The sequence below is a fragment of the Vulpes vulpes genome, chromosome 7 (assembly GCF_048418805.1).
Source record: "Vulpes vulpes isolate BD-2025 chromosome 7, VulVul3, whole genome shotgun sequence".
Classification (NCBI taxonomy): Eukaryota; Metazoa; Chordata; class Mammalia; order Carnivora; family Canidae; genus Vulpes; species Vulpes vulpes.
In genome coordinates, this window is record NC_132786.1 from 85,746,556 (window position 1) to 85,774,529 (window position 27,974).

Here is a 27,974-nt window from a genome sequence, read left to right on the forward strand (position 1 = left end):
TTATTGGTATTTGTCATTTATGTACAATTCCACTTATCATATAATTATGGGTTTATTTTTACCAAACATGTAGATTGACAACAGAGACAATAAAATTGAGTGACAATTACGAAAAGAGTTATTTAAAATAGAGCTTGAAGGACATCGAGGAGGTGGGGCTTATGCACATGCTCTATATAAAATTCTCAGAAGTTTTCCTAAACTCAGCTAAAAGCCAAGTCATCTAGTAGGTGTTAAAATGTACATTAGTGGACTTTCTGCCTAGCCCTAGCAACCAATCACACGTAGATTAGTGTAACTGTAGCTATACCAACACCAAAAAACTTTGCTTCAAACAACTTATGTAAATCCCTTCTCTCCTCTTTAAAAACTCTAACCTCCTTTGTCTCCCAGAGCAAGCTCTCAATTCTAGCCGAATTTGTATTTCTCACATTGCAATCCCTGAGACCCCAAATAAACACATTTATTTTGCTGCTTGCAATTTTGTCTTTCATTGGTTAACAAGACTTTTTTGGAATGTCTGGGATCTAAAGCAAACAGTACAGAGCTTTGTGAAATACCGTGCCTATGAGAAGTTTTCCGTGGTACACAGAAGCCACGGTGCTTCCCTGAAGCACAGAGCCATTATTGGCGTACTCGGTGCTTATCTTAGGCTTCTCAGACAAAACATCCTGGATGCGAAGTACCTGTTAAGAAAAGATCATTAATTAATATACTACATGAGCAAACAGCTGCCAGTGACATTTCCTCCTCAAATATTCCAGAATTATTATATTTCTCAGAAATCAATACACTAAAATTTGCATACAATTATTTTTTTTATTCTGATGCAAGTAGCAATGTTCTAATTATATCTATACAGTCAAGTGGACTGGTTATCTGACATTAGCCAAATTCTCCAACAAGGTTGTTTACACAATTTTGATAATTCAGGCATCTCCTATAGAAGGAGGAGGTGAAAAAAAAAAAGAGGAGGAGGTAAGAACCAGTGGGTGCTCTTATCTGATTCCTGAGTGAATAGTGTTCCTCTGTGGGAAGGGTCTTGCTTTTGACTAGGCCTACTATGGGGACGGAAACACAGGACAGAAAGGATACAGGGACACTCAGCAAGCAAGCCAACCTAACCTCATAACCAGTAGGATGGTAGTCATCACAGCTGGAGCCCCCCTCACATCTGCAAAAATGGCTCAGAAGCATAGAGAATGCATACTTTGGAATGCCATATGACATCCCTGCCTGTGACTGTTATTGATGCTCAAGATGAACACACTTTTGTTTCCTCATCAGTAAACATGTAATTGCTCAGTTTTCTAAATAGCCTGGATGAGGTTCACTCAAATAGGACATGATAGGACTTAAAGAAAACCAATTAGAAATTCATGAGTCATGAATATATATCAACACTTATTAGAGTTTAGTTTTATTTTTTCATCTTAAGGAAGAGCCCATAAATTCATCTCAGGTTTGTTACATGAAAATACTCAAACTTGGAACTTGTGTAGAAAAGTTCAGCCTCAACCACAAGTGAGGGGTCTCACTGACCATGAAGGAAGAAATCTTATCTAAAATAAACATATGATGAATGTGAAAATAGATACATGAGAAAGATTTTCAAATCATGCTATGTATCACATTTTCATTCTCTCTCTCTTTTTAAAAGATTTTATTTATTTATTCATGAGACACACTGAGTGAGAGACACACAGAGAGAGGAAGAGATACAGGCAGAGAGAGAAACAGGGTCCTCTCAGGGAGCCTGATGCAGGACTTGATCTCTGGACCTGGGATCATGACCTGAGCCAAAGGCAGGCCCTCAACCGCTGAGCCACCCAGGCATTCCCATATTTTCATTCTCTTATAGCAGATATTGTTGGGTGTTTGTAAAAAATAATAACATGTATCACTTTTCGGGACATGTATCTGAAGCAAAGGTACATTGCTAGCTTAGGGTAACAGTTCTTTAGGCTCTAGCTCAGACTGAACTTTTGTTTCTTTTTGTATTTTTTGGTGTTTTTGCTTGTTTGTTTGCTTTTTTATTACTTAAATTCAATCTGCCAACATATGTCATTAGTTTGTTTGTTTTTAAGAAACTATGACTAATATGTTAATAAATTAGAGAAATACTCTTTTTAGCTGAAGAGGAGCTATATTGGAAGCAGAAATAAGTATATGTTACCATGGCCAGTTACCAGGCTAGGGTTTGAATTTTAATTCCCCAACTCCCCCAACCTAGATTCAAACATTATTTCTTTCTTCAAACCTTACCTTCTCAATGAGGCTTACCCTGATTTCTGTATTGAATAATAGGACTACCCATCCCCTTGTTCACAGCAATCCTGACTCCCTCTACCCTGTTATACGTTTTTCCCATAGAACTTACCACCTTCAAACTTACTATACAATTTACTTATCGTTTTTGTTCATTGTCTATCCCCCTCCAGAAGAGCAGAGATCTTTGTATGTTTTGTTTTCTGATATATTCCAGGCGTTAGAACAAAATCTGGCCCATTATAAGCACTCAACAAATTTTTGTCAATTAATCTCTCAGAGTATGTGTGCCAGAATTTGTATCTATATTGAATGTACTAGAGATCTGTTATTCATAAACTGAATGCTATAAGAAAATGCTGCTCTTGTTTTTAATGCCACATACCATTCAATGGTGCTATTGTTTTGAAGATATTTTTTTCTTTTCTTTTTTTAAAGTAGGTTCCAGGCCTATCATGGAACCCAACACGGGGTTTGAACTCAAAACCCTGATATTGAGACCTGAGCTAAGATCAAGAATCAGATGTTCAACCCACTGAGCTACCCAGGCACACCTGTTTTAGAAGAATTTTTTTTTTTTTTTAGAAACTTTGAATAACACAAACAGCATCTTTAAAATGAGACATTCTTCAACACTATTGTATATATTAGCACCTGCTGGCAAAAATTAATTTGGTTTCTAGATTATGGTCATTTAAATCCTTTCTTTTGGGATCCCTGGGTGGCGCAGCGGTTTGGCGCCTGCCTTTGGCCCAGGGCGCGATCCTGGAGACCCGGGATCGAATCCCACGTCGGGCTCCCGGTGCATGGAGCCTGCTTCTCCCTCTGCCTGTGTCTCTGCCTCTCTCTGTCTCTCTCTCTGTATGACTATCATAAAAAAAAAAAAAAAAAAAAAAAGATTAAATCCTTTCTTTTGAGCTTCATAGTAGGTAGTGTGAAAGAAGATGGTCTCATATAGTACTCTCCCTTTGCCTAACTTTAGGTCTTTCCCAGAGCTTATATCTTGATTGGAAATGTGATATGGCAACCTAGGTCAATGTGAGTAATCAAGCTCCTACTTATCTATTCTTCCCAATAGCAAGTACACCCTAGCAAGAGTGGAGCATATTGTTTAGCACTGATGTTAAATTGGCACCAGGAGACCTGAAAAGATTAATGGGCTCTATCTCCCTATTCTGTGAAAACCTCTGCTTTTTCCATATGCCAGACTTGTTCACTTCCAGAACATTGCATGTGACCCAAGTCACCTCAACAAAATTTTTCTTGCACCTTTGCCTAAGAGCTCAGAGAAGTATAGGAACTTACTTCGGACCCTGGAGGATCCTCAGGGTTATAGATCAGCAGCTTCTTGCCGTCAGGATGGCATCCTGCCCAAATATCTCCAGTATCAGGATCCACAGTTAAGTTATCCACTAAGGTGCCCAAATGTATTACCTTCCAACAAAAAGGAAATATAAAGACATTGTTTCAACTTTCTTGTCTACCCCTCCTCTCCCCCAACAGCTCCTTCTGGCTCCCTAAATGGGTCTTTTTAAGGGCCCTTTCTACTGAATTTTAGAAGTGCAAGCATAATCTCACTGATATTCTTCAAAAATAGTCAAGTTTCCTCCATTCAAGGAGCATAGTCCTACGTCAGGCATGGGAGCTGGTATAAGACGCAGTGTTGTGTGGGCAAGCCAGGGTGCTTTTACCTTCACTTGAGTTAAATCCCAGTTCTCATGTTTTTTCAGTACGTGAATGTTCTGAGCAGTTACATCAGCTATGTAGATATACCTTTGAAGCAAATAACATTTACATGTAAGTAATAATGAGAGATGACATAAGCTTTTACTTTGGAGGAGAGAATTTGTCTACAAATTCACAAGAGTTCCAAGTGCCACTGCAAGGTCTTTCTAAACCACAGTACCAGAAGATAACAGAGTCTTATTTTTAAGATTCTTCAAGAGCTTTAAGTAAGCTTCAAACATGAGATGTGACTATAGAGTAATGAACTTAGTGTTTCTAGGTGACATATAAGCTCAGTCTCATTACTTAGGAGTCACAATTTATTCCTTAAATTAGGTGGAGGTAAGTAGACCTCCTTATTATAAGACCAAGAGAATCTATACTTCCGCAAACAAGTGCTTGGAAAGACGTAGCAGATGATCGTGAAGCTCAATCACAATCGTTTTTAAAGAGGAAGAACACTTAGAGTTATTTTCTACAGGGATCATCTCTATTATCTCAAATTTACATATTAATATTCATGGGTACTTTTCTTCTAAAAAAAACTTTCCATTTTAAAACACTTTAAAAGAGTTCATCATAAAATTTTATGCTGCATAAAATCGTACTTTCTTATAGAAAAATCTGCTGTAATATCTCAGTAAATCTGAAATTTACACAATCACAATGCCTAATCTAAGTCATGTTTCCTTCTCCAAAGAGAACTTTTGGGGGCACCTGGGTGGCTCAGTGGTTGAGCATCTGCTTTTGGCCTGGGTTGTGGTCCTGGGGTCCTGGGATCAAGTCCCACACTAGCCTCCCCGCAGGGAGCCTGTTTCTCCCTCTGCCTGTGTCTCTGCCTCTTTCTGTGTGTGTCTCTCATGAATAAAGAAATAAAATCATAAATAAATACATAATAAATAAATAAATAAATAAATAAATAAATAAATAAATAGAACTTTTGGGTAACTCAACTTGGTGTAAAGGTTAAATGCTTTTCAGACTCATAAAGGGCAGAGATATTGTGCATTTATTATCCTTTTCAGTGTGTTAGGTAACAGTGTTTCTAGAATCTAGAATAATAAATTAGAACAAGAACCTCACATCCTTGAGTCCACATCTTTCATTTCACTGGGGGAGCCTGACATGCAAGAGGGCAAATGGTGTGCATATGATCACACATAGAGTGTGAACCCTGGCCACACCTCACTACTTAAGCCTGAGGACGTAACCACCTCTTAAAAGAAGGAGTCCACCAAAATGTTAAGAGCAAAGTATTGGAAAATTATAAAAGCTTACTTTTTGTCTAGTGAGACTGTGATCCCATTGGCAGAGCTAAACCCTTTGGCTACGACTTTGACCTCTCTTGGACTGTAGAAAACAGCATAAGTCCAATGAAGATCCATGATCATCTCGAATAGTACCAAGAAGAAGTTGGTAAAGTAATGGTCTCTTGTGGCATAAAACTGTTCTGGTCCAAGAACCACAATGTCATTCACACTAAAGTGATAAAAAGAGAGAGAGAGCAAAACCCAAGGAGTGTATAAATACCCAGATTGTTGTCAAAATCACTACATCTCAAAGACCATTATGTTCATCAGCATGATAAAGTACACATGAAGCAGTTTGGATTAAGAAATTCATACATAAAGTATATGATTTTTCATCACATCTGATGGGTTTTCTTTTAGCTGTTTATTATTTTCTCAATCTTCTCTTCCACAGAAGTCAGCAAAAAACACATGCAATGAAACTTCAACTCCAAAGTGTTGACTCGTAAATGTTAATAATGGTTATTCGTGGTGGTCACAGTGCAGTTCACCAATGGTTCTGGCTCTCTTTCTTCTGGAATTAGGCATCTCCATGCCCTGGATGTTTGGCCCAGCCATGTGACTTGCTTTTCGCCAGTAAAATGAAGTGATGTGTGCACCTCCTAGCTGGAACACGAGCCAATATGTACCATGCTTCCCTTACTCTTCGACAGTAATTGGCAACTTTTCTGCTGATTGAGAGTGTGGCCTCTTAGGGCCCTACGCGAGGACAATATAACATTGAGTCCTTGAATCACTTGCATTAGACATGTAGGATGAGTAAGAAAACAAAACAAAATTTGTGGTTTTGAGCCACTAAGAGTGTTATAGTTCTTCTTTTCTGTTATTGTAACATAACCTAGTCCATCCTGATCTTTATATTGCAATTGTGAGTGTCATTCTTTCTTGCTTTTGTTCTTCCATATTATTAAAATTTTTAAATGAAATAAGTTATACTCTTATAAGAGTAAACAGCAATAAGGTCATTTACATTTTGGAAAAGGAAAAAGAGATGGTGATGAAAAAAATGTTAAAAAAATTAAATACTTTTAGTATTTAAAATTAAAAATTTAGAAAAATAATTTGGATGATCAGGAAATCCTTTGAGGTTTTAATTTACAAAGACTTTCCCAAGGTCACTAGGCTACTCACCTTTTGGGTCTTGGATTAAGCATTCCTTCCTCCCAAAAGTACTGGCAAATGCATTGGTTATTTTGGATTCCCTAATAATCTGTTCCCCATAGCACCTTGTTCTACACCGTGAGAGCTCAGGGGAGGTTGTGTATCAGGGCACCTCTCAAAAATTCTCCTTAGGTCATCAAAGCGTCCCCTGCCCTGGTCCAGCCGGCATGCCTTCAACCAGCCCTGCATGGTTCTGACAGCCCTTCCACAGTGCAGCCTTATAGCGCCTTGCCTCATTTCTGTAATGGACCTCAGGCTCCCATTTCCAGGTATGTGTGCTGACATCAAAGCACAGGATATCACCAGGCTTGACTTGCATACTCACACCCAGAAGTGTGCAGGAGTTAATACTCCTTTGAGGCAAACTCTTGACTCAGCAGAGATTGGACAGGGGGATAAACTCTTCCCCCTTTCTTACCTTGGCTAGATTGTCCTAAAATGAGGCTGATGTTGTGTACTGGAGGACAATCTCATGATTTCTAATAGTTAGATGCACCTAGCAGTGGCTGGCTTGCTAACATACTCCCTACAACTTCTCCCCTGTATGAGTTTCCTAGTGCTGCCATGACAGAGCACCACAAACTGGGTAGTCTATGATAAGAGAAATTTACTGTCTCTCAGGAGGCAAGAGGTCTGAAATCAAGGTGCTGACAGCCTTGTTCCTTCTGAGGGTTCTATGGGAGGATCTGTCCTTGCCTCTTCTAGCTGCTGGTAACTCTAGACATTCCTTGGCTTGGAGATGCTTCAGTCTCACTTTTCATCCCCACATGCATTCTCCCTGTCTGTCACAGTCTTCTTATTAGGACACAAGTCATATCAGTCATACCTACTTTAATATAACTTCATCTTCACTGAGTCCATTTGCAGTAATCCTATTTCTAAATAAGGTTATGTTCTGAAGTGTCACTGGGGGAAGATTGGTTAAAATGTCAACATATCTTTTTGAGAGGACACAATTCAACCCATTCAACACAATTCAACACCCACTCTCCCTCCTCAGGCTGATCCCTCACTTCTGTGCCCTGGGCTGGTAACTCTCCAGTAAAGTCCTGGCCTATTGAACTTTCCCTCAGGCTGTGCTTTCAATGAAAAGAACTTGTCAGTGAGGTCATATGTTATGGCATTTGATCCTCCCAATCACCAGTTAGGTAAGTCAGGTCAGTGAGAGAACCCCATTTTGCTGAGGAGACTGAAGCATAGGTTGAGAGATTTGTCCACAGTTTCTCAGTAACCCCATGGCGGTCCCGGTCCCCACTGTGCCTCAGAACCCAGTGCAGTGCATCACGAAAAGCATTCAGCAGCCCCATCTTCTCTTCTTCTGCCCTCTGCTTATCACCCCCAAATTCTACAGGGAGAAATTCAAACATGATTTTGAGAGAGAGCAAAGGAGAGAAGGTGACCTTCCTTCCTTTTCTTTTCCTGTTCTATTTTAGAAAAAGATGAACTTCTACTAATGTTTCAGCCGTTGAGTCCATTTTACAAAAGACAAATTCTTCATTGTTTGTTACAGCCTTGGAGCAGGGCAATTATACACTAAAAAACTTAACTATTTTTCTCAACACAGTAAGAAGGATGTCTGTCACTGTGACTGAGAGTCTGGCTTTGAATGCAGACCGATCTAGGTTTACACCTTGGTTCTGCCACTTACAAATTACGTAATTTGGGCAAGTTACTTAACTCGAAACTTCTTAAGTCCCAGTTTTTTACTCCTGTCTATTACTAAAGGCTGTTGGGAGAATTAAATAAGTATTTTGGCACAGTGCCTGGCACAGAGTCAACGCTTAGTAAATGTGAATTTTTATATGTGCCTACAGCCCTTTTTTCAAATATTGCTCTAAAGCTTTTATCAAACAAAGGAATGGCCCATCTGGAGGCTGCTTATAACAGCCAGTCGGTAATGCTCTCAGAACACAACCTACCGGGACAACTAGAAAAAGGTGTAGGTGTTTGAAGAGAGCCCAATAGTAGGTATTGCATTGTTGTGGTATAGAGGATGGAATTAGAGCTGGGAATCTAATTGAGCACCTTTATAGGATTAAAATGCTTTCAAAAAGTTGGAGAATATAAAGATATTCAATACTGAATACAGCAATTTCTAGTGAGGTGCTGGGCAGAGTCACCATGGGAACCTCTTGAAAGCTTTAGGAAAAAATGCTACAAAACAAAAGTTTAAGCCTGCTGAACCAAAGAAAATAAAGCACACAGCAGAGGTGCAAAATAAATAGAAGTACAAAGTGCTTTAATTCCATACCTTTTGAGAAGTTCATGTTTTATAGTTTTTAGGTGTACAAGAGAACGTTGTTGTTCCTCAAACTTAAATTTCTCCACGGTGGACTTCATGTGGGGATGATTCACAACGTAAAGATACACAGTATGGTCTAAGTTGGGAAAAAGGCATAATTTCCAAGAAGTTTACTTTTATTGCAACTATTATCAAACTTGGTGTAGAACTTCATAATGTTCAAGCACCCTTCTTATATACCTTGCATTTGATCCTTACAGTACACCTGCTAGGTAAATTACCAGAATCTCCATTTTACTGAGAAAATTGAGGCTCAGAAGGTAAATAACTCATCAGAAATTGCACCACCACCAAGTGGCAGAGCCAAGCCCAAACATTTCTCAATAGTCTCCTCAGCCTCACCTATATACCCTCTCCAACAGGAAGATACAGAACTACAAAGGTGAATAAACTAAACAGATGTGGTTTCCCAAGGTGGCACTTCAACAGGAGAAGTGGATACAAGTGAGCAAAAGTTGTGCTGAGAATTCTTTTCTGTGAGAAATGCCTACATTGCAACACACAATCAAGAAATGTCAGGGCTATGCCACCCATGGATCCCCTATGCAAATTTCTTAAAATAAGTGACATGTCCCAGCTAGAGAATAAACTTCTGGCACAAGTCAACTACCTAAGGTTGCAACAACAATATTTGATGAGCCAAACAGACACAGAAGTAAATATGAATGCAAAAGAAAGCAGACTAGTCAGTTCTAAGTATTGCCAACTTTGAGCATGCTCACCTATCTGTTTTCACATTGAAATGTTCACAGCTGCAGACAGAATTGAGGGTAGTAATCTGTTTCTCAAAATACTGTTTTCTGACCTGAAGTGCTAGGTCAGATGAGCTCTGGAGTTTGAAAAAGCCTGGCCCCATCTCCCACTGTAGGGTTTGATCTGCATTCCTGTCCCCTCTTCCCTTCTTGATGGGTTCTCAAACACACAATAGAGCAAGTGCCAGCCCAGAGATGCAGGAGTTATATTCAGGGCCCCTGAAAAACACAGGTACCTTTACCCTAATTAAGGAAAGGCACTCCCTCACAGGTGAATCTTTCTTTTAGTCTGACCCAGTTCTGTTCCAGGGCGCAAGGCTTTGCAAGCAGAGCCAAGCTGGATTTCAGCTTCCACGTGGCTCTTCAGCCAGACACTATTGCCAGACGCAACATGAACATCACATACACTGCCTTGGTTTTATCCCTTTTCTAGGCCTCTCCTGGACTTCTTCTCCCATATAAGAGATGCTCGGGAAGCTTATTTTTGGTTTTTGTCTTCTCATTCCATTCCAATTTATGTGTAATGCTTTGCCCTTATTAAATACATAATTAAAGGAAGTAACTAATAAAATAAGATTGCAATCATAATATATTCAACTTCTGAAAGTCTAATTAAATGCTTAAGGGTTAGTCCATAAACTGGTTCCATCTCAGAAAACAAAAACAAGATGAAACCAAAAAACCAACCCCTACTCTCCATGTCAAAAAAAAAAAAAAAATCCACCTCTAACACTATCCCATGCAATAAAATAGCTCTAGGTTAATGGGGTCACTCATTCTCCTTTCTCCAATGAAAAGGTCTCGATGAGGGTCAGGCAAAGAAATGGTGACTCAAATAATTTAAAAAGAGCTTGGAACCCTATTTCACCCAAGTAAAGGATATAGGATTAAAAAGAAGACCACTCAGGTTCTACTTCTGGAACTGTCATTTATTAATGACAGATGTGAAGTCACAGGTCACTGCATTTCTTCAAATCCCATTTCTCCATCTACAAAACTGACTATTAATATCTGCCCTGTCTCATGGGGCTCACTCATTTATTCATTCAACACATGATCACAGAGTACCTACTATGCAACAGACATTGTTCTAGACTGTGGGAATCCAGCCATAAACAAGCCACACGTGATTTATGGTGATTATATTCTAGAGAAGAAAACAGGGAGGAGGGGCGCCTGGGTGGCTCAGTGTTTGAATGTTTGGCTCTGATCATGATCCCGGGGTCTTGGGATCAAGTCCCACATCAGGCTCCCTACAGGGAGCCTGCTTCTCCCTCTCTGCCTCTCTCTGTGTGTCTCTAATGAATAAATAAAATCTTTTAAAAAATAAAGAAAAAAGAAAACAGGGAGGAAATAATTAGTAAATACAGGAATACAGGAGAGGGGAGATGTCTTCTTCATAGAGTGGCCCCCACTTAAAGGGTAACAAGCTTGGATCTAAGGATGCGAGGGAGCTCACTATAGAGCAATAGTGGGAGAGGGAAAAAGGTTGGTATCATTTAGCATTAATAAAAAAACTTTCATTGCCATTTTGATGAGTGCTAAAAGAAGGAGTGCACTGAGAAGAAATATAGTAAGGTTCACAGTCAGAAGCAAGGTGGTGGAAAGGCTTTCCTGAGAAGGTGATATCTAAACTGAGGCCTAAATGATTAGTGAGAATAAGTCAGAAGTGGTGGAAAGACATTCCATATAGAGGGAACTGCAAGTGTAAAGGCCCTGACGCATGGAGCATTTTATAGGTCTAACGGAAATCCAGGGCGGCTGGTTGAGAGAGTCATGGGGGAAGGTGCTAATCTGATGAGACTGGAGAAGACACTCAGTTGCCAGAGTACACACATAGGGGTAGTGCCTAGGAGCCCAGGCCATTCTGGAGAAGTGAGATTTTTCTTCAGAGTAATAGAAACAATATGGAGAATTTTAAGAAGGGAGGGACGTGATCAGATTTGCATAAAAAAATAACTCTTGCTTATGAAAATGTTAGGAGGTGGTATAAGAGAGACAGTAATAGTCAGGGGGACATTTTAGAGTCCAGGGAAGAAATGTTGGGGGCTTGGGCTGGGATGGTGGCAGGGAAGATGGGAAGAGGTGGACAGCTTAGAGAGATATCTGAAGGGTAAACTGGATGAAACATTGTAACTCCATATTTAAAAAAGTTGGGCCCAGTGTTTTAGTTTGAGGAATAAATAAATTATATGTGAAAGTTTTAAAAGGAACCCACTTATTTAAAAACGAACAAGTCAAAAAAATAAAAAATAAAAAATAAATAAAAACGAACAAGTCTATTGTGCAGACCAAAGGAATTTAACAAAGATTTGTTGGGTAAGTGGATTAATAATTCTTAATGTTTATTTTTTTTATCCAATAAAACCACTCCAACAAATGTATCTTAACAATACATGTAACTCCAGTACGTATTTGAAAGAATTAACACATCATTTCTTTAAAAATTCTGAATTGCAACACTTCTATTTGGCCTTCTCTTCACTTAGTTACTATTAGTGAGATTTCACTGTTTTTATTTTCCACATGCCCTATGGATCCACACATATCTGAAAATTAAATTAATCTGGAATTATGAACTATGAACAAGTAAGAAATAACATCAGAAGCTTTGTTTTAAAGTATATACAATGTATTAATAACTTAGTTTTTTGTAACAGCTGTGCCATATAATCCATTGTCATTAAACTCATGCTTTCGAAATGGTTTTTAGTATATTCACAGAGTTGTGCAACCATAACCACTCTCTAGCTCCATATCGTTTTTATCACCCCCAAAAGAGAGCCCATACCCATTAACTGCATTTCCCATTTCCCCAGCCCCAGCCAACTACTAAGCTACTCCTTGTTTCTATGAATTTGCCAATTCCGCACACTTGATATAAAGGCAATCATATACAGTATGTGGCCTGTAGTGATTGAATTCTTTTACTTACGATAATGTTCCCAAGATTTATTCATGTTGTAGCACACGTCAGAACTTTATTCCTTTTTATTGCCAAATAATATCCCACTGTATATGCATTCATCACGTGGTGAGAATTTGTTATTTTTACCTTTTGGATATTAGGAATAATGCTGGTATGAATGTTTGTGTATAAGTGTTTGTGTAGATCTAGGTTTTCAATTCTCTTGGGTATGTATCAAGGAGTGGAGTTTGGGGATCACACTCTTTATTTTGAGGAACCAAACTGCCTTCAAAAATGGCCACACCAACAAAGTGCGAGGGTTCCAATATCTCCACATCCTTGCCAACATTTGTCATTGTCTGCTTTTTTATTATTATTATAACCATCCTAGTGGGAATGGAGTGCCATCTCATTATGGTTTTGATTTGCATTTTCCTAATGACTAAGGATATTAAATATCTTTTCATGTGCTTATTGGCCATTTGCATATCTGTTTGGAGATGTCTACTAAGATCTTTTGTCCATTTTTAAATTGGGCTGTCTTTTTGTTGTTGAGTTGTAAGAGTGATTTATATATTCTGGATACAAGTCTCTTATCAGATATATTATTTGCAAATTTTTTCTTTCATTCTTTGGGCTATTTCTTCACTTTCTTCATGGTGTCTTTTGAAGCAGAAAGCTTTTAATTTTGATGAAGTCTAGTTTATCTCTTGTTTTCTTTCATGTTATGTTTTCTGATGTCACACAATTATTTTCAAAGGGCTTTCAGTTTATATGTTAGATTTCTTTTTTTTATTTCAGAATAATTTTTTATTCCTTTTATTACTTTTTTTAAACAAACAGCCCCAGGGATAGGTGCCCAGGGGAGGGGGGTGGAGGGGAAGCAAGGCCCCAGCCCCACATATATGTTAGATTGCTGAGAACAATCTCCAAACTGGTTTTGAAGGTGAAATGGAAAAAGAAGGAGATAAGAGGAAGAAGGAATGGCCACCTTCTAGTGTCCCTTTTTGAATGCGGTGTTTACAAATGTTTAGTACACATTTATTATCTTACAAATATACATTTTTTCTGGTAAAATAGACTTTTCCCTCCTTTCACATACACATTCAGTTGTTGAGGTTGAGTGGCTTGTATTTCCCTCATTTCCCCCTTATTTTTAAGCATTCAGGCTTTACCTTCATCGATGAAAGTACTGATTCCGTGTGGATTAAATGATGCTTTGTCAAAACCATCACTGATGTTTAATGCCTGGACCTTTGGGTTTTGCTCATTCAGATCCATCAAGAAAATTTGTCCTGGCTCATCTGGTGCAAAACTTGGCAGGCCTGGATATTTTAATCCCTGTAAAAAATATAAAATAAGTAAGTGCATATATGACTTTCATTCCTTTTGATATGGAAGCTAAAATCTCAAAACCTAACAAAAATATTCAAAGTTCTGAATTTCTTTTGGATTTCTGGGATTTTTCACTCTGTCATCTTGTGCCATTATCTGATCTGAGGGATTACCAATGTCACCTAAGCCATTGGGAATGGGAATGTGGGAAGAACTCATATTCAATTATTAACATAGAGAGAAGGGGTTAAGCTAAAATGTATAATGCAAGACACTAGGTTGGGTTACTATGTGTGAGCTCCTCGGCCTGCCTATACCTCTGGTTCCTCTTTTATAAAATAAGAGAGTTAAAGTGTATGATTGGTAAGTCCTGCCTGATAATCTGTCCTTTCCAGCCCTGAGAGTTGGCAACTAACCTTCCTTGAGGCAGAGAGAAGGGGTATACAGTCTCATTATATTGCTCCCATCCCTACATCCATTGTATTATGTAGTGACAAATAGCAGAAGTAGCCAAGAATTCACATAGGGGAACCGGTCACATAAAGTTGACTATTTCTGACCTATTTTGTTCCTATAGCTATATCTGAAAATTTGGACATGAATCCTTTTCTTCAAATATTGCAAAAAATTTATTTCAGTAACTTGGATGGTGGATCTCTCTACTGGAAGGACCAATTACATGTGTCTATCAACCAATAATAGGCAGTGGGCCTTAGCTGCATCCCAGGTCATTGTGCCAAAACTTGGAGTTGGTTTGTGCTACACCAGTTACAAAACTCAGCTCACTTCCTCCCTGGTCTCCTCCCCCATCATTCTGATATATATTAATATTAACAACATTGTATCTTTTCTTGTAGCCTCATTTCCAGTTATAGTTGATTTAAATTATCTCCTTCTTACTCTATCTTCTGTCTCCTTGTCCCCTCCCTTGCTTAGAAATATGCATACACACTTTCACACTTACATATAATAATACTATTCTTGGCCCTTCCACTGCCCTTCACTCTACCCCTATGGGAGTCAATCTTCAGTTGCAAACAACTCCACATACATCTTCAAGGGTTTTTTTTTTTTTTTTTTTTTTTTTTTTTTTTTTTTTTTTTTTTTTAGAATAGTTCATCTATGCCTAAATCTTACCAGAAACCTGGCTTTTCCCCAGATAGCAATGGCACTGCTGAAATCCATTCGAAAAGGTACTATTCCAGCTTTCGTTTTTTCTCAGGTCACCTGACCTGGAGGAAGAGAGATCTGTGTGCCCCTAGCCACAAACTTCTCCTTTCAGACCTTGAACCTGTTGTCATCAACCAATAGTCTTCTTAAGAAGCCACATTCTTTACTTACTGCTTCCTCGTCAAATTCCTACCAATTCCCCTTGCCCTGGTCTAGCTTTTTTTTTTTTTTTCCTGGTCTAGCTTTTATATAAAACTTCTACTATAAAGTTATCATTCTAGCTTCAGACATTCAATACTGTTTATCAATCTTTTTGTTCATTCTACCAAGCAATCTATTGCATTTCCCCAAGTATCTGTTCTAAATTCATCTTATTATCTTCCAAAGCACCTACCTTCTTCCTTTTTATTCTCAGTGGATGACTTTACCTCCTAGCTCTCTGAAAACAAACAAACAAAACAAAACCCCTTGCCACTCAACATGAATTTCCTTTGATTCCCTCCTTTCTGTCTCAGTAATTCTTCAGTTTTATCAATCTTCTTTCTTTTTTCCCTCCTTTCTTAAGGAAAGAGGATCCCTCTTCTGTTCTTAAGTTAAATACTTCTGTTGTCTATTTATTTAGTTGCTGTTCTCTGGGACACGTCTTCAGAAATGACAGTCTCTCTCTTGCTTTCCTACTCATTTCTCACCAGTGCCCCCTTCATTTGCCTGAAAGATTGCTCATTTCTCCTTCCTTGAAACAAATCTTCTCCTAATTTTACTACTCCTTCAAACACACAGTTATCTTGCTTTCCCCACACTGTAGGCTTAGAAACATCATTTGGTCTTGTCACCTGTCTTGAATGGCTCCAAATCTCATGAATTTGTAGAAGTGCCTCCATCAAGGTAATATCAGTGCCCTCCAAAATATCTTATTTGATAACCCCTCCACCTTTCTTTATCTGTAGCTCTATGGCATTTGACACTATGATGTACCCCTTTATTCCTTCTCAAAAGTCAAAGTAGAATTTCCAGATAGAAGTCCTACATCTCTTTCTGCCCCTTCCTCCTTCTATCCTCATCCACCTCTCTTTCCTTCTTGGCCATCAAAGAGGCATGTCATCCAGAAAGAGAGTCAGGGAAGACTTTCCTGTAGAATTAAAGTGCCTCCACAATAAGGCCTGACAGAGAACTATACTTTTTCCTTGCAGATTTTTATTTATAAGGCTTCAGATATTTCTTCCATACCAATTATTCTCAGATCTACACATTTACCTGGAACCTATCTCTGGAGGTCTAACTCACAATCCCAACTTCTTCCTAGGAGCAGTTCAGAATCAAATTGTTAGAACCAGAATCAACATTCTCTCACCAAATCCTTCCTCTCATTTGTATTTATAATTCTCAGTTAAGAGCATCACTGTTCTTCCCAATATCAGGTCATTAAATTCAGTCTTCAGATCTACCCTTTCAACATAGTCAGACTGTTACCAAACCCAGTGGCTTAAGTAATGGTAATAATGGACAAAAAAAAAAAAAAATGTCAGAGACATCTAGATCTTCCCTTTCACTGAGGAAAACTAAGCCCAGAGAAGTGAACAGACTAAGTGACTCATATCATTAATTTTCCACACTCTTTCTTGCCACACCAAAAAAGAAAGGTTTGACAGTGGGGAACACTGCTCAGGAAGGAAGCTCAGGGACGAATACCACAGCAAGTATCTTGGTAGGTTGGGGGCACTGCCAGCTAGTTTAAAGACTGGATGTTATAGGAATGGAAATGATTTGGTAAGTAAATAAGCATAGGGTATTGCAAACAAACTTGACCTAGATTAAGTGTCATGATGAATGAAACAAGTCCAGGAAGTAGCTTCGTTTGCACCTAGTTTTCTGTTTAAGGCAATAGGGTAGGAATTTGTAGAAAGTGAATGCAAGCCATTCTTTGGATAACTTTTACCACCAAAAATGGTGAAAATCCCCCGGAGGGGCAGATGTCTTATTTTCCTCAATAGGCTACATGGAGGTGTGCACCAGCATTGAAATTCTCAACTGCTCTCATTCACCAGCACATGCATTAAGTAAATAGCCAAGTACCCCACTCATGTCAGGTAGCGTGTTAGGTGTTGAGCATGGCAATAGACACTCCACAAAGTTCTGGCCACAAGGAGCTTGAACTCTGGGGAGGCAGCACCAGGAGATCACATCAGACAAGGTGTAGTATATAAGCACCTAGGCACAAACAATGTTAGAGGCCATCAAAGAGGCATGTCATCCAGAAAGAGAGTCAGGGAAGACTTTCCTGTAGAATTAAAGTGCCTCCACAATAAGGCCTGACAGAGAACTAGGAGTTGGCTCCGTCTCATGTGAAGAAGGCAGGCGAAGAGAAGCATGCCAAGTCCCAAGGTAAGGAAGCAAATAGCCTGCCTGGCACTTCTCTATAGGCTGACTACAAATGTGGTGAAGAGTTTCTCTCTAAACCAGCAGCTTCCAAACATGCTCTGGGAAGGCCAGAAAGGGAGATAGGAAAAACCAAAAACAAGGACTTCAGTTCATTTCAGTGCAAAGAAATTGAAAATAAGCCAAAAACACCATCCTTAGTCCTATGAGTTACAAAAAAGAGCTCCATTACTTAAAGTTCCACATTAACATTTCTCCACTGAAAATCTCTAGTTTCTATACAGCAATAGTTCAGTACTTTTAGTTCCAATGAAAATAGAAAAGCAGCACACAGCTGGAACTACAAATATTATCTCCTCAAAGCGAAGAAATCTCCCAGTTATAGAATAATCATTTTGAAAAGTCTATTTGGCATAACACTGAACATCTAATTGACAATAGAAAATTTAAGACAACAAAGGAAAAGCTCCTCTAGACAGCTTTGTTTTACTTTTGGTTTTAGAGGAAAACTAAAGAAATAAAACCTCTCCCACTCATGCATCCCAACACTTATTGCCACCAACAATAATTTAAAATCCAAGTGAACCCCTGACTCTACCTTGCATTCTTAAGGATTTAGGATTTCAGGCTTTTAAGTGTGATTATATGTGTCCCTTTTTAGCCAAAAAGATATAGATCTAAAAATTCCTGTTATTTGGTAGTATTCTATTGGTCAAAATGGAATATTTAGGGCACGCAATTCCAGCAATCAGAATTCATATTGAAAATGGAGTCTATTTGCTTTTTTAGAATCTTAGATCCCATTTTAAATTGCAAGTGTTCAATAAATACATGGTAATTTTAAACATCTTCACAACATGTGCATTTCAATTTATTGTGTTTAATTTATTTACATTTATTTGTCAGTCTTTCATATAGCTTCCTGATCATTCCAAATCTGTGAAGATGGTATTGGAAATAAAATGTAGGCTCTTCTCTACTTGCCTTTGAAAGAGTTGGAAGGGATGGCATGGAATCTAAGATGGAAAATACTCCGGCTTTTGAATCAAGTAACACAGTCAACATATGATTCACAAACATTTACCGAGCTCCAAACACAAACAGGCATAGAGAGAAGACTACCAGCTAGTGAGGAGATGACTACCAGAAGCTGAGATCCAGTACCACAGGGCAATGATGAAGATGGACACCAACAGGACAAAACTAGAGACTAGTCTAGGAATCAAATGGAAATCAATATACACTTATTGAAACTATCCTGAATTTGTAACTGCCCACAGGGAGCTGGCCACATGGGGCAAGCAAACCTGGGCATTCCTGTGGTATCCTGACTAACACTCTGGAATTTTGTTTTGGCTTTTTTTGTTGACTGATTTAATCACAGTTAGGATGAGCATGTAGGGATCCATCTGGCAGCTCTAGTCAGCAACATTAATATACTATCTATCCAACTATTGACATGAGTGTCTGAGGGCCATGGAAAATACTCACACTGGAGATAAAAGCCAGCCCACTAGGAAGTATATCAATATCTTCAGAGCCATTTTCTGCAAAAGAAGTGGAGGATCAGGAAGATGCATGAATGAAGGCTTAAAAAGTAAATCTCACAGACAAACTTTAGATTTCTTTTGGAAACTACATTAACTTTTTCAACTATTTACTTGGGAAATTACATTAACTTCCAGGAATCCCAGAGGCATGGTACTCTACAGTAAAACCTGAATCAGATTCCCTAAATACTAAATTATTTGTTTTAGAACTCAATTTTCAGGAGAAAAAAAAGCAAATAACTATTAAATAAATTCATAGCTGAGATTTATTCTTTTATGTAACAACTTCGAGGCTATGCCCTGAGAGATTCACCTTCATTCCCCATAAAAGACTGATGTACAGATGGAGTGGTCACATTTGGAAAGTCATCATTGTGAGGGTGCTTTAAAGGCCTCTCAGCCAAACAGTTAGTTCTCTCTTCTAACTTGTTGAGGCCTAAAAATAGATCTTTATCCAATCATATTGGGAAATTATTGGGTACTTGTTATCCGTTATAAAAGCAATAAGTCTTAGGAAAGTCTACTGAATATAGATAAATTTGAACAATTTAGTCAGCTCTCTTTCTCATTAAGGGCTGGTCCTGAGCATTTTTCTATGGAAAGAAGCATAAAAGAAGTAAGTTATGACCATGAACCAGATGAAAATGGGGCTTATATGTCTCCTAACAGAGAGAGAGAGACCCACATAGGTTGTGGTCCCAAGCAGGCAGGACTGAGGATAAAGGCAATGGTTATTTACTGCGGCAAACTATATTTTACAAATATGGTAGAACCAATATATATCATACCCCCATGCCCTTCTTAAAATGTGATGTTCATATTCCTTCATAAGGAGGTAAGCTCTGTATTCTCTCCCCTTGAATCTGGGTGGATTTTGGTAACTACTTTAACCAATAAAATGAGATGGAATTGATGCCACATGGCATACAAGGTAAAATCATAACGATAGTTGCTGCTGGTTCTCTCTCAATCACTTCTCTCTCTTTCTCTCTCTTTCTCTCCTCTCCCCCCCCCCCACCTTCCCTTCCCTTCCCTCCCCCCACTTCCCTTTCCTTTCCTTCCCCTTCCTCTTCTCTCTGTCTCTGTCCCTCTCTGTCAGTATGGTCCTTAGGAACCCTCAACTGAAATGTAGGAAGGCTGAGTACTTTGAAGCTACAGAGGAGAGACTATACAGAGATTACAGAAGGTAGAGAAGACATTGGAAGAGTCTCAGATCACTTCACTTCTCAACCTGAGTCACCCTAGCTGATGCAAATGGAACAGCAATGAGCTGTGTCCACTGAACCCTCTTAAAATTGCAAATTCATGAGCAAAGTAATTGTCACTTAAGTCAGCCACTCAGTTTTAAGGTGATTTGTTACATAGCTATAGTAACTGGCACACATGGGGAAGTGGTTGTGTGGGGTAATGTGTTGCTAGTGTGTCAAAAGAAAACTGAGCAAAGAGGGAGGGGGATAAAGGGGAACAAAGCCAATAAAATGCAAATTTGAATCAACAGAGTAATGAGCAATGGGCACTGAAAATTAGAGAACAGAAGAAGATTTAATTGTATACTCACTTACTGAAACTAATCCCCAACTGGTAACCTGAAAATTAAATTCATCAGAGTGTTCCATTTTCTAAACATCCCAGTTAATCAAGATTTATCTATCTATGGTATCATAATGGCTTGAAAGATTTAGTGCAGTTTCCACATGGAGTAAAACAGACATGGGGAGAACCAGCTAATTGAATAAAGCAGCTTAATAAAATCACATTGAATACAGGTTGGTTAATTTTTGAACCAACTTTTTTTTCTCTTACTTTTTTTTCTCTTGAACACCCCTTTTCAGTTTCCTTTTGCCCTATTTTCCTGCCTAAGTCTGTTCTGGACATAGATAAATATATTCTCCAGACCCAGCCTGCCTTTGGCTGTTTCTCATGGCAGAGAATCCATTTTACCTGTGCAATTCCCACCAGTCCTGTGGCTTTAGCTTCTACCCATGTGCCATTGACTCTCAAATCTCTAAATCAAGCCCAAATCGCTCTGCCAATTTCCAGACCTTTGTATTCACCTGTACATTGAACATTCCTTCCTGGCTTTTTCATCTCTCACTTTTAACATGTCCCAAACTGATCTGGACATTTCCCCCTCGAATTGGCTCCATTTCTTATACTTTTATTTTGGTGGATGGCACTTCCATCCTCCCAAGTACCTGAAGTTATCTTTGATGCTCTCTTTTTCCTTACTCCCCAAATCCAGCTGATCACCATCATTCGAGCTCTGGAACTGCCCCCTGGATTTGCACAATAGCTTCCTAACTGGTCAGTTTTGCTCCCCCTACTACCATTGTCTGCACTGCTGACAGTCATCACGGTAATTGCAAAGTCAATCTTATCACTGCCCTGCTTAAAATCCTGCAGACGTCTCCCAGAGTTGGCAATAGCAATCTTAAACTTCTTGGTCTGGATTCCAAATTCTCCACATGTCAGCTCCAGGCTCACTAAGCTTTTTGGCCCCCACTCCCCACTCTCTATGCCAGCTGCGCTGCAATTCTTCCATTGGTAGTTGCTGAAATGTATCAGCCTTGTTCACCTGCATGCCTGAGCACAGGCTGCTCCCTCTTCTTGGCAACCCACATCCACCCCCCCCCCCCCCCCCCCCCCCCGCCTGGGTGTCACAGGCTCTAGAGAGGAGTTTGGGAGCCACCTCCCCAGCCCTTGCAACCTCTCCCAGTTCCTCTTAGTTCTAGCACCCTTTTTATGTGGTCACCTGTGACTATCTCCACCCTGATATTTTGTTCACACCTGGGCTGCAGCCTTCTGTTGGCTTGTTGATTTTCCTACCAGACAGTAAGCTTCCTCGCAACAAAGACCAGTTTTCACTCAGTACTCCAGCTTTGCACCCAACATAATATATCTGCCTCTTCACTATAAAAACTCCCAATAAAAGCTGGTTGAGGGCAGCCCCGGTGGCACAGCGGTTTAGCACTGCCTGCAGCCCAGGGCGTGATCCCGGAGACCCTGGATCGAGTCCCACATCAGGCCCTCTGCATGGAACCTGCTTCTTCCTCTGCCTGTGTCTCTGCCTCCCTCTCTCTCTCTCTCTCTGCATCTCTATGAATATAAATAATATCTTTTAAAAAAATAAATAAAAGCTGGTTGACTGACTCAGGAAGACAAACCGTATTAGTTTCTTGAACTTTGTCTTGTCTTTGGGTTAAAGTATTGACAAGTGAGTGTTAATTTCTTAGTATAAGGTGTCCCACAAGTTGTGTGCTCTTTTATCTTTTATCCAAATACCATTTCGCATACCCTCTCTGACAGTGTTAACTTACCTCAGTAATTCAGCTACAAAAGAAGTGGGTGGGTGTTTTCTGGAGGTGCTGAATTTGTCTTTATTTACTTACTTAATCCAGGGCCCAAGGTTGCTGGTGCTTTCCACTTAGATGTGAAAAAGAACCACCAGCTGAAAGCACAGCATTCCCGCCCCTCCTTCCCCACCTCCCCCACCTACACTGCACCTGCATGACAACACAGTGCTTCCTGGCAACAGTGGCACCTGTGGGAGTAAGAGCCCCAGGACACCCTCCCCTGAGTTCTCCCTACACACTCGTTAGCCTGCGCACGACTATTATTAAAATCCCACTGATAAGTAAAAAATCAGTCTTATGAATAGATATCTACTGCTTTTTAATCTCTACATGGCATAACTTTGTCTCCTTGGCTTTTGATCATTTTCTACAGGCACCCTGAGAGAGTGTCACACTGCAACATTATAATCAATAGTATCGCTACTGCACATCTCGAAAAGAAGATTCTGACACCCAATTAAGAAAACAAATGGAACCTACAATGGAGTAGAAATATATTTTGGAGATACGGGAAGCATATCTGGAGAGGAAAAGGGATGGAGGGAAAGATTGGGAGATGCCTAAGACAATGGCTGTCTACTTGATAATCCTGCGGAGGGTGGAGCCCCAGTAATTTCAAGTGCAGCTTTGATAACATGCCAAAGGCAGCCAACTAACTTCCTGGTTAAAACAATCCTTGACTCTCAAAGCCCTGGAAGAAGATAAACTCACTACAAAAAGATCTATGAGATATGATTTCTGGAGGTTAGAATTATTTTGCTTTTCAACTTTGCTTCCCAGAAAGAATACTGGGAAGGAAAATAAAAAGAGGAAAGTTTCTTTCATCAATAAAATTAACCACAAAAACCTAGACCGGAAGAAAACACAAATCAGAATTCTTCTCCAGCTCCGTGACTGCCTACCAAGCCCTGCCTAAAATCCTTATTGGTTTTCCATCCCTTCAGAAAGCTTTTCACTCATTAAATAGTTGGGTCTCCTGAAGGTGGTCCCACTAGTGATTTTATTCAGGCTGCCTTGTCTTGGTCTGCTCTATTTATTAATATTTCGACTTTTTGCATCTCAGATTTTCTGTTTTCTGCTGCCATCATACTTTTCCAACACTTCCATAACAAAATGTGTTGTCAGTAGATAAGAGAGGCAGTGTCATACGGCAAAGAGGACAAGACTTAGAAAAAAACCACCCTGACTCATAAGGTAGGCCTGCCACTCTCTGCTTCTGGACCACTAGGCAAGTCACCTCATTCTTCTGTGCATCAGTTTCCTAACCTGCAGGGATAGAATGCAAGCAGCACCCACCTTACAGGTCAGTTGTGGGGATGATACAAATGTTTGTAAGGAAGTCAGCAGAATGTTTATAGACACTAGGCCTATCATAAGGCAGTGGCATTATTTGTAGATAACTATCAATATTGCCCTTATTGACAAACTTGTTTAATTCTCCAAATATAAAATGGAGATATGCTAATTGCCCCAAGAAGTAGCATTGTTTTCTTTTGCTCTCAGCCAGTTCCAACCATTTTAGCTATTCTTTTCAAAATATTTGGATAATCAGAACATTGGTCTATATATGTCTTACAATATTAGCCCCAGTTTTAGCTTCTCAAATCAATTTGAATTACATGATCTGAGAGCCAGACTAGGCTTTAGCAATCATCTAGTCTAATTATCCCACTACATTATTTGGTAGGCTCATATCTTTTGCAAGATAGATGTGTAGTAAATATGACTATCATTCCACAAAATAGTAAACAAATGAGCAAATCTTACATTTCTTTTTTTTTTAATCAATTAAATTTGACCCTGCACCCACATTCCACTAAGCCAAAGGGAAATCCAATCTCAGTCATTACTGGGTCTTCTGCTAGGATCAGGCAAATATCGTAGATGGCAAGTTTTTACAAAGTAGAACATCTGAGGAAGACCATCTGTACTTTATTCTATACTAGTCACTACCGAATTACTCACTGCCAAGCCTGTGTGTTCCCTTTAATTTATATAGTTCTGGCACTTCCAGGTCCTGGATGGGCACATGATCTTTGCGCAGGCTAGGACACATAGTACCAAGGATCCACCCTCCCTAAAGACACTTTGCAGCCATTCTTTCAGGGATCCTCCTCCACCTCCCAGAATGCCATCAGGCAATGGGGAAAGGATCCCTGTTATTAAAAAAATCCACATATTCCTATCCTTTGCCCATCAGAACCTTCTGGAGGAGCTTGGGTTTTTGAGAACAAAAGTCAGGAAGAGGCTTGTCTTCAGTTCCTTCCGTTTCTAGCCAGCAGCACAAACCTCAGGGTTCTAGGAAGCACACTGGCCAGGGCTACTTTTTCTTTTCTTTTTTTTTAAGAAATTGAGAGAGAAAAATGAAGATAGAAAGACGAATCAGAAAGACTTTTATTCTGTCTCTCTTCCTCTCCATATATGTGTGTGTGTGTGTGTGTGTGTATACATATATATATAGAGAGAGAATATATATATAGTCTAAATATATCATATATAAAGAAACATATGTATCAAGAAAAAGAAAATACAAACTCCTATCACAATAAACTATGCTGTCATCCTGCCACATACTGATAAACAAGTCACAGTCCTTGACTCTAGGAAGTTTCCAATCTGCTACTGAGAGAGAGAACACTCGTAGCCATAAAACAAAGTGTGTGGTAGGTGTCATAAGTGAATCAGAGTTTGGGAATTCAGAGGCAGGAGAGGGAGCTGGTGTCTACAAGCAAAGAGGAAGAATCCTGGAGGAGATTTTCATGAGCAACCATGAGAAAGTGAAAAAGCTCATTCTCCAAACAGTGAACAGAATTGGCCTGGAACTGTTTTTCTAGTAGCAGTCTCGGGGAGAACAGGAGGCTGGGAGCCCAGATAAGCCGATGCAGCAGTAACAGTAATGAGGAGGCAAGATCAGCCCCACATGAGGCCACAGAAGAAGCTGATACTGAGAAGTCTCATAACGAACAATGAGGGACAAAGGGAAAGCATTTGGTTCCTAAATATGGAGCTGAGTCCCTTTGAGAATGGGCTTAGCATATGTGGGAGAAGTCTAGAAGAAGAGCTAGTTGTGGGTGAGAGTATGAGGGAAGAAAGGACAGAAATGGCAAGGAGTTTCAGACTGGAAAAAAAGGCCTGGTGTTTGAGAGGTTAGGGAAGCAGCTATGGAGTTTTGATTAATTTTTTGAAAGACATCTGAGTAGGCTATCAGGTTCATGAGGGTAAAGGCCAGGGCTTCTTTCTTTTGGCACCTGCAGATAAATTTAGAAGGAAGTAATACTTGAAGCCATTGATACCATGAAGGAGAGGGAAGAAGCAAGAAAAGACAGAGAGGAGACAGAGGAGAGCCAAGTATCACAGAAGGGACGGGAGGGATGTTTAGTAAGGGACATGATATCCTTCAAATGACTGGAGAGACATCAGTAAGGAAAAAGGACTGGGGCAAAAGCCATGGATTTGAACATTCAGGAGGGCCCCGGAGACCCGGGACACTGTAGCTTCAGTCAATGGGGTGGAGGCCCCTGGGAGAAGGCTCTAAGGAGTAGCCGGGAATTAAGTTAGTTTGCAGCCTCAGTCAGGCGGATGGTGACTAAGAAATGGCACTGTCACATACATACCGAGTCCCTCAATAAGGTGGCAGTTCTGCGGTTCTACTGGCTCCACTTTTCGAAATGCATTAGTTCTTTGTCTGTAGAAGATAAAAACACCGGAGGTCGATGCACAACAGCCAAATCAGTGTCTAAACACTATCTTTAATCACCTTCTTATTCATTAACTTTGCTTCTCATCATTTACGTATGATATAACAAGTAAGTAGGTATTTCCTTTTATATACATTTGTTTACACAATGTGGACATTTTATGAGTAATGTGCCTATATCACCTCATTTCATCCACTTATAGCTGAAAGACTAAAATGCCATTATACATGGACAACACTTTGCAGCCCAATAAATGATATTATATAATAAGTAACTTAACAGTATTATTACCTTAAATGTACAGAGTAGCAGTATTTAATTTGCTAAAGTATTATCTATTATAAATCTTCACCTTGGCTCCCCTTAGCCCCCTATAGTCCTATCTTTTGACCCTCCACCAGAATGCTTTCAGCAAATTCAAGTGTTTTCCTAATAGCTAAGCCCTGGAACTCTTGCTCTAACTTCATTATTTTAAAGTTTTTACGCTGACTTGTTTGTATAAAGTCGTCAAACTGACCGCAATGTAAACAATTGGCCAAATTATTTTTCAATATAGTGTTCCTGTTTTCACAGTGAATCGTTCTTCTAAATACCAGGGATAATTTAAAATTTGTATTGGATGGTATTCAGGAAGATTACACTTATCTTACACTTATCTTACTGCCAGTCTTGTAAAAATACCCCTTAGATCTGCCTTATAATCATTATTTTTTATGATTCTCTCACTTGGGCGCGCTGGGAATCAATGTAACAATAAACACTCTCAAGCTGAGCTAGAAAGTATTAACACAAGGCATCAGGATTCTCAATAGATTCTAATGTGAACTTCTGAGATCAGCTTCTGCTTGGAGAAATAAATAAAAGCAACTTTAAGACAAGTGAAGACAAACAGAGGCTTTAGATCCCCTCAGAAATGCATATCCCACTTAACGTTTCTTTCTAGCCCAGTATATTGACTTTTCTTGAGATCCTTCTGCCTATCACCACTAGATCTTCCACTTCAAAAGGGCCTAATGCTTGCAGTACTGGCCGGTCGCCGTCTGCACGGTTCAGCTCATTTCCCTGCTGCCTGGCTGCAGCTCCTTTAATCTAGGACGAGCTCTGTACCCCAGTACTCATCAGTGTTTCCCTGGCCTTGGGCAATGTCCGAGTGGGCCGTAAACCTCAGCTGGCAGCCCGTCCCTTCCAGGTCCAGCCCTTCCAACGGAGTTTTTTTTTTTTTTTCCAGGAGCAGCATGCCAAGGGTCACCTGGACAAGGGGGAATGGGGGCGGGCCCGACTTTCAGAAAACACACGGGGGGCATCTCTGCTCTACCATCTGAGGAAAGGCAAGCAGCTCACTTTCCACATCAGGGCTCCTCGAGGGAGAGTCCGCCGGTGGAATTGAGGAGCGAGGGGCCAAAGACGCCCTTTCCTACCTGCGAGGAAGGCGGCACGGGCAGCCCTAGACTTGGAAGAGGAGAGAAAGGACCGGGGGGCCCCACCCCGCTGCCACTCACCTAAAGGCCACCAGCCTCTCCCCGACTAAGGCCAGGCCGGCCCCCAGCAGGGTCAGCGCCACCAGCCTCCCCATGGTCTCCGACGCCCGGGGTGCCCGGTGGCGACGAGCGGGCGCCCAGCGCTGCCAAGGGCGCGGCGGGCAGGCTCCGGGCCCGCCCCCGCCCCCGCCCCCGGGTCGTGCCCGCCCCGCCCCGCCCCGCCCGGCCCGCAGGGGAGAGGCCCGGGCCGAGGCTGAGGTCCCCGCGCCCCGCGCCCCGCGGCCCCGCCGCCCGGGCTCCAGTCGGTCTGCACGCGGCAGGTCCGAGGAAACCTTTCCCCGGGGCACTGCTCCCGGCGTTCAAGGCTCCGCGTACGGGGAGAGCGCCCGGGGCGCGCAGCCTCGGCCGAACCCAGCCGTCCGTCGGTGGGACACAGAGGAAGTTCGGGGCTCGAAGCTGCGAGACTCTCCCCCACGGGACAGACCGGGGAGCTGAAGAGTCGGGGGGCCTCGGGGAGCTGAGTTCAGAGCCCAAAACTTGCTGCTTCTGGAAGGCAAGACGGAGGATGAGACGGAGCATTGATCCCGA

The 27,974-nt window shown here is 40.5% G+C and overlaps 1 protein-coding gene across 1 annotated transcript; it reads right to left on the bottom strand.

The window, feature by feature from the left end:
• PON3 (paraoxonase 3) lies at positions 1 to 27,564 on the bottom strand. Its single transcript, XM_026003796.2, has 9 exons — positions 27,408 to 27,564; positions 25,825 to 25,895; positions 18,799 to 18,854; positions 13,602 to 13,767; positions 8,716 to 8,842; positions 5,272 to 5,472; positions 3,960 to 4,041; positions 3,574 to 3,702; positions 1 to 686 (listed from the first exon to the last, which is right to left on the bottom strand). Exons 1-9 carry the CDS (start codon positions 27,479 to 27,481, stop codon positions 528 to 530), a joined length of 1,065 nt encoding a protein of 354 aa, XP_025859581.1. The 5' UTR covers positions 27,482 to 27,564; the 3' UTR covers positions 1 to 527.
• Between the last annotated feature and the right edge of the window lie 410 nt (positions 27,565 to 27,974).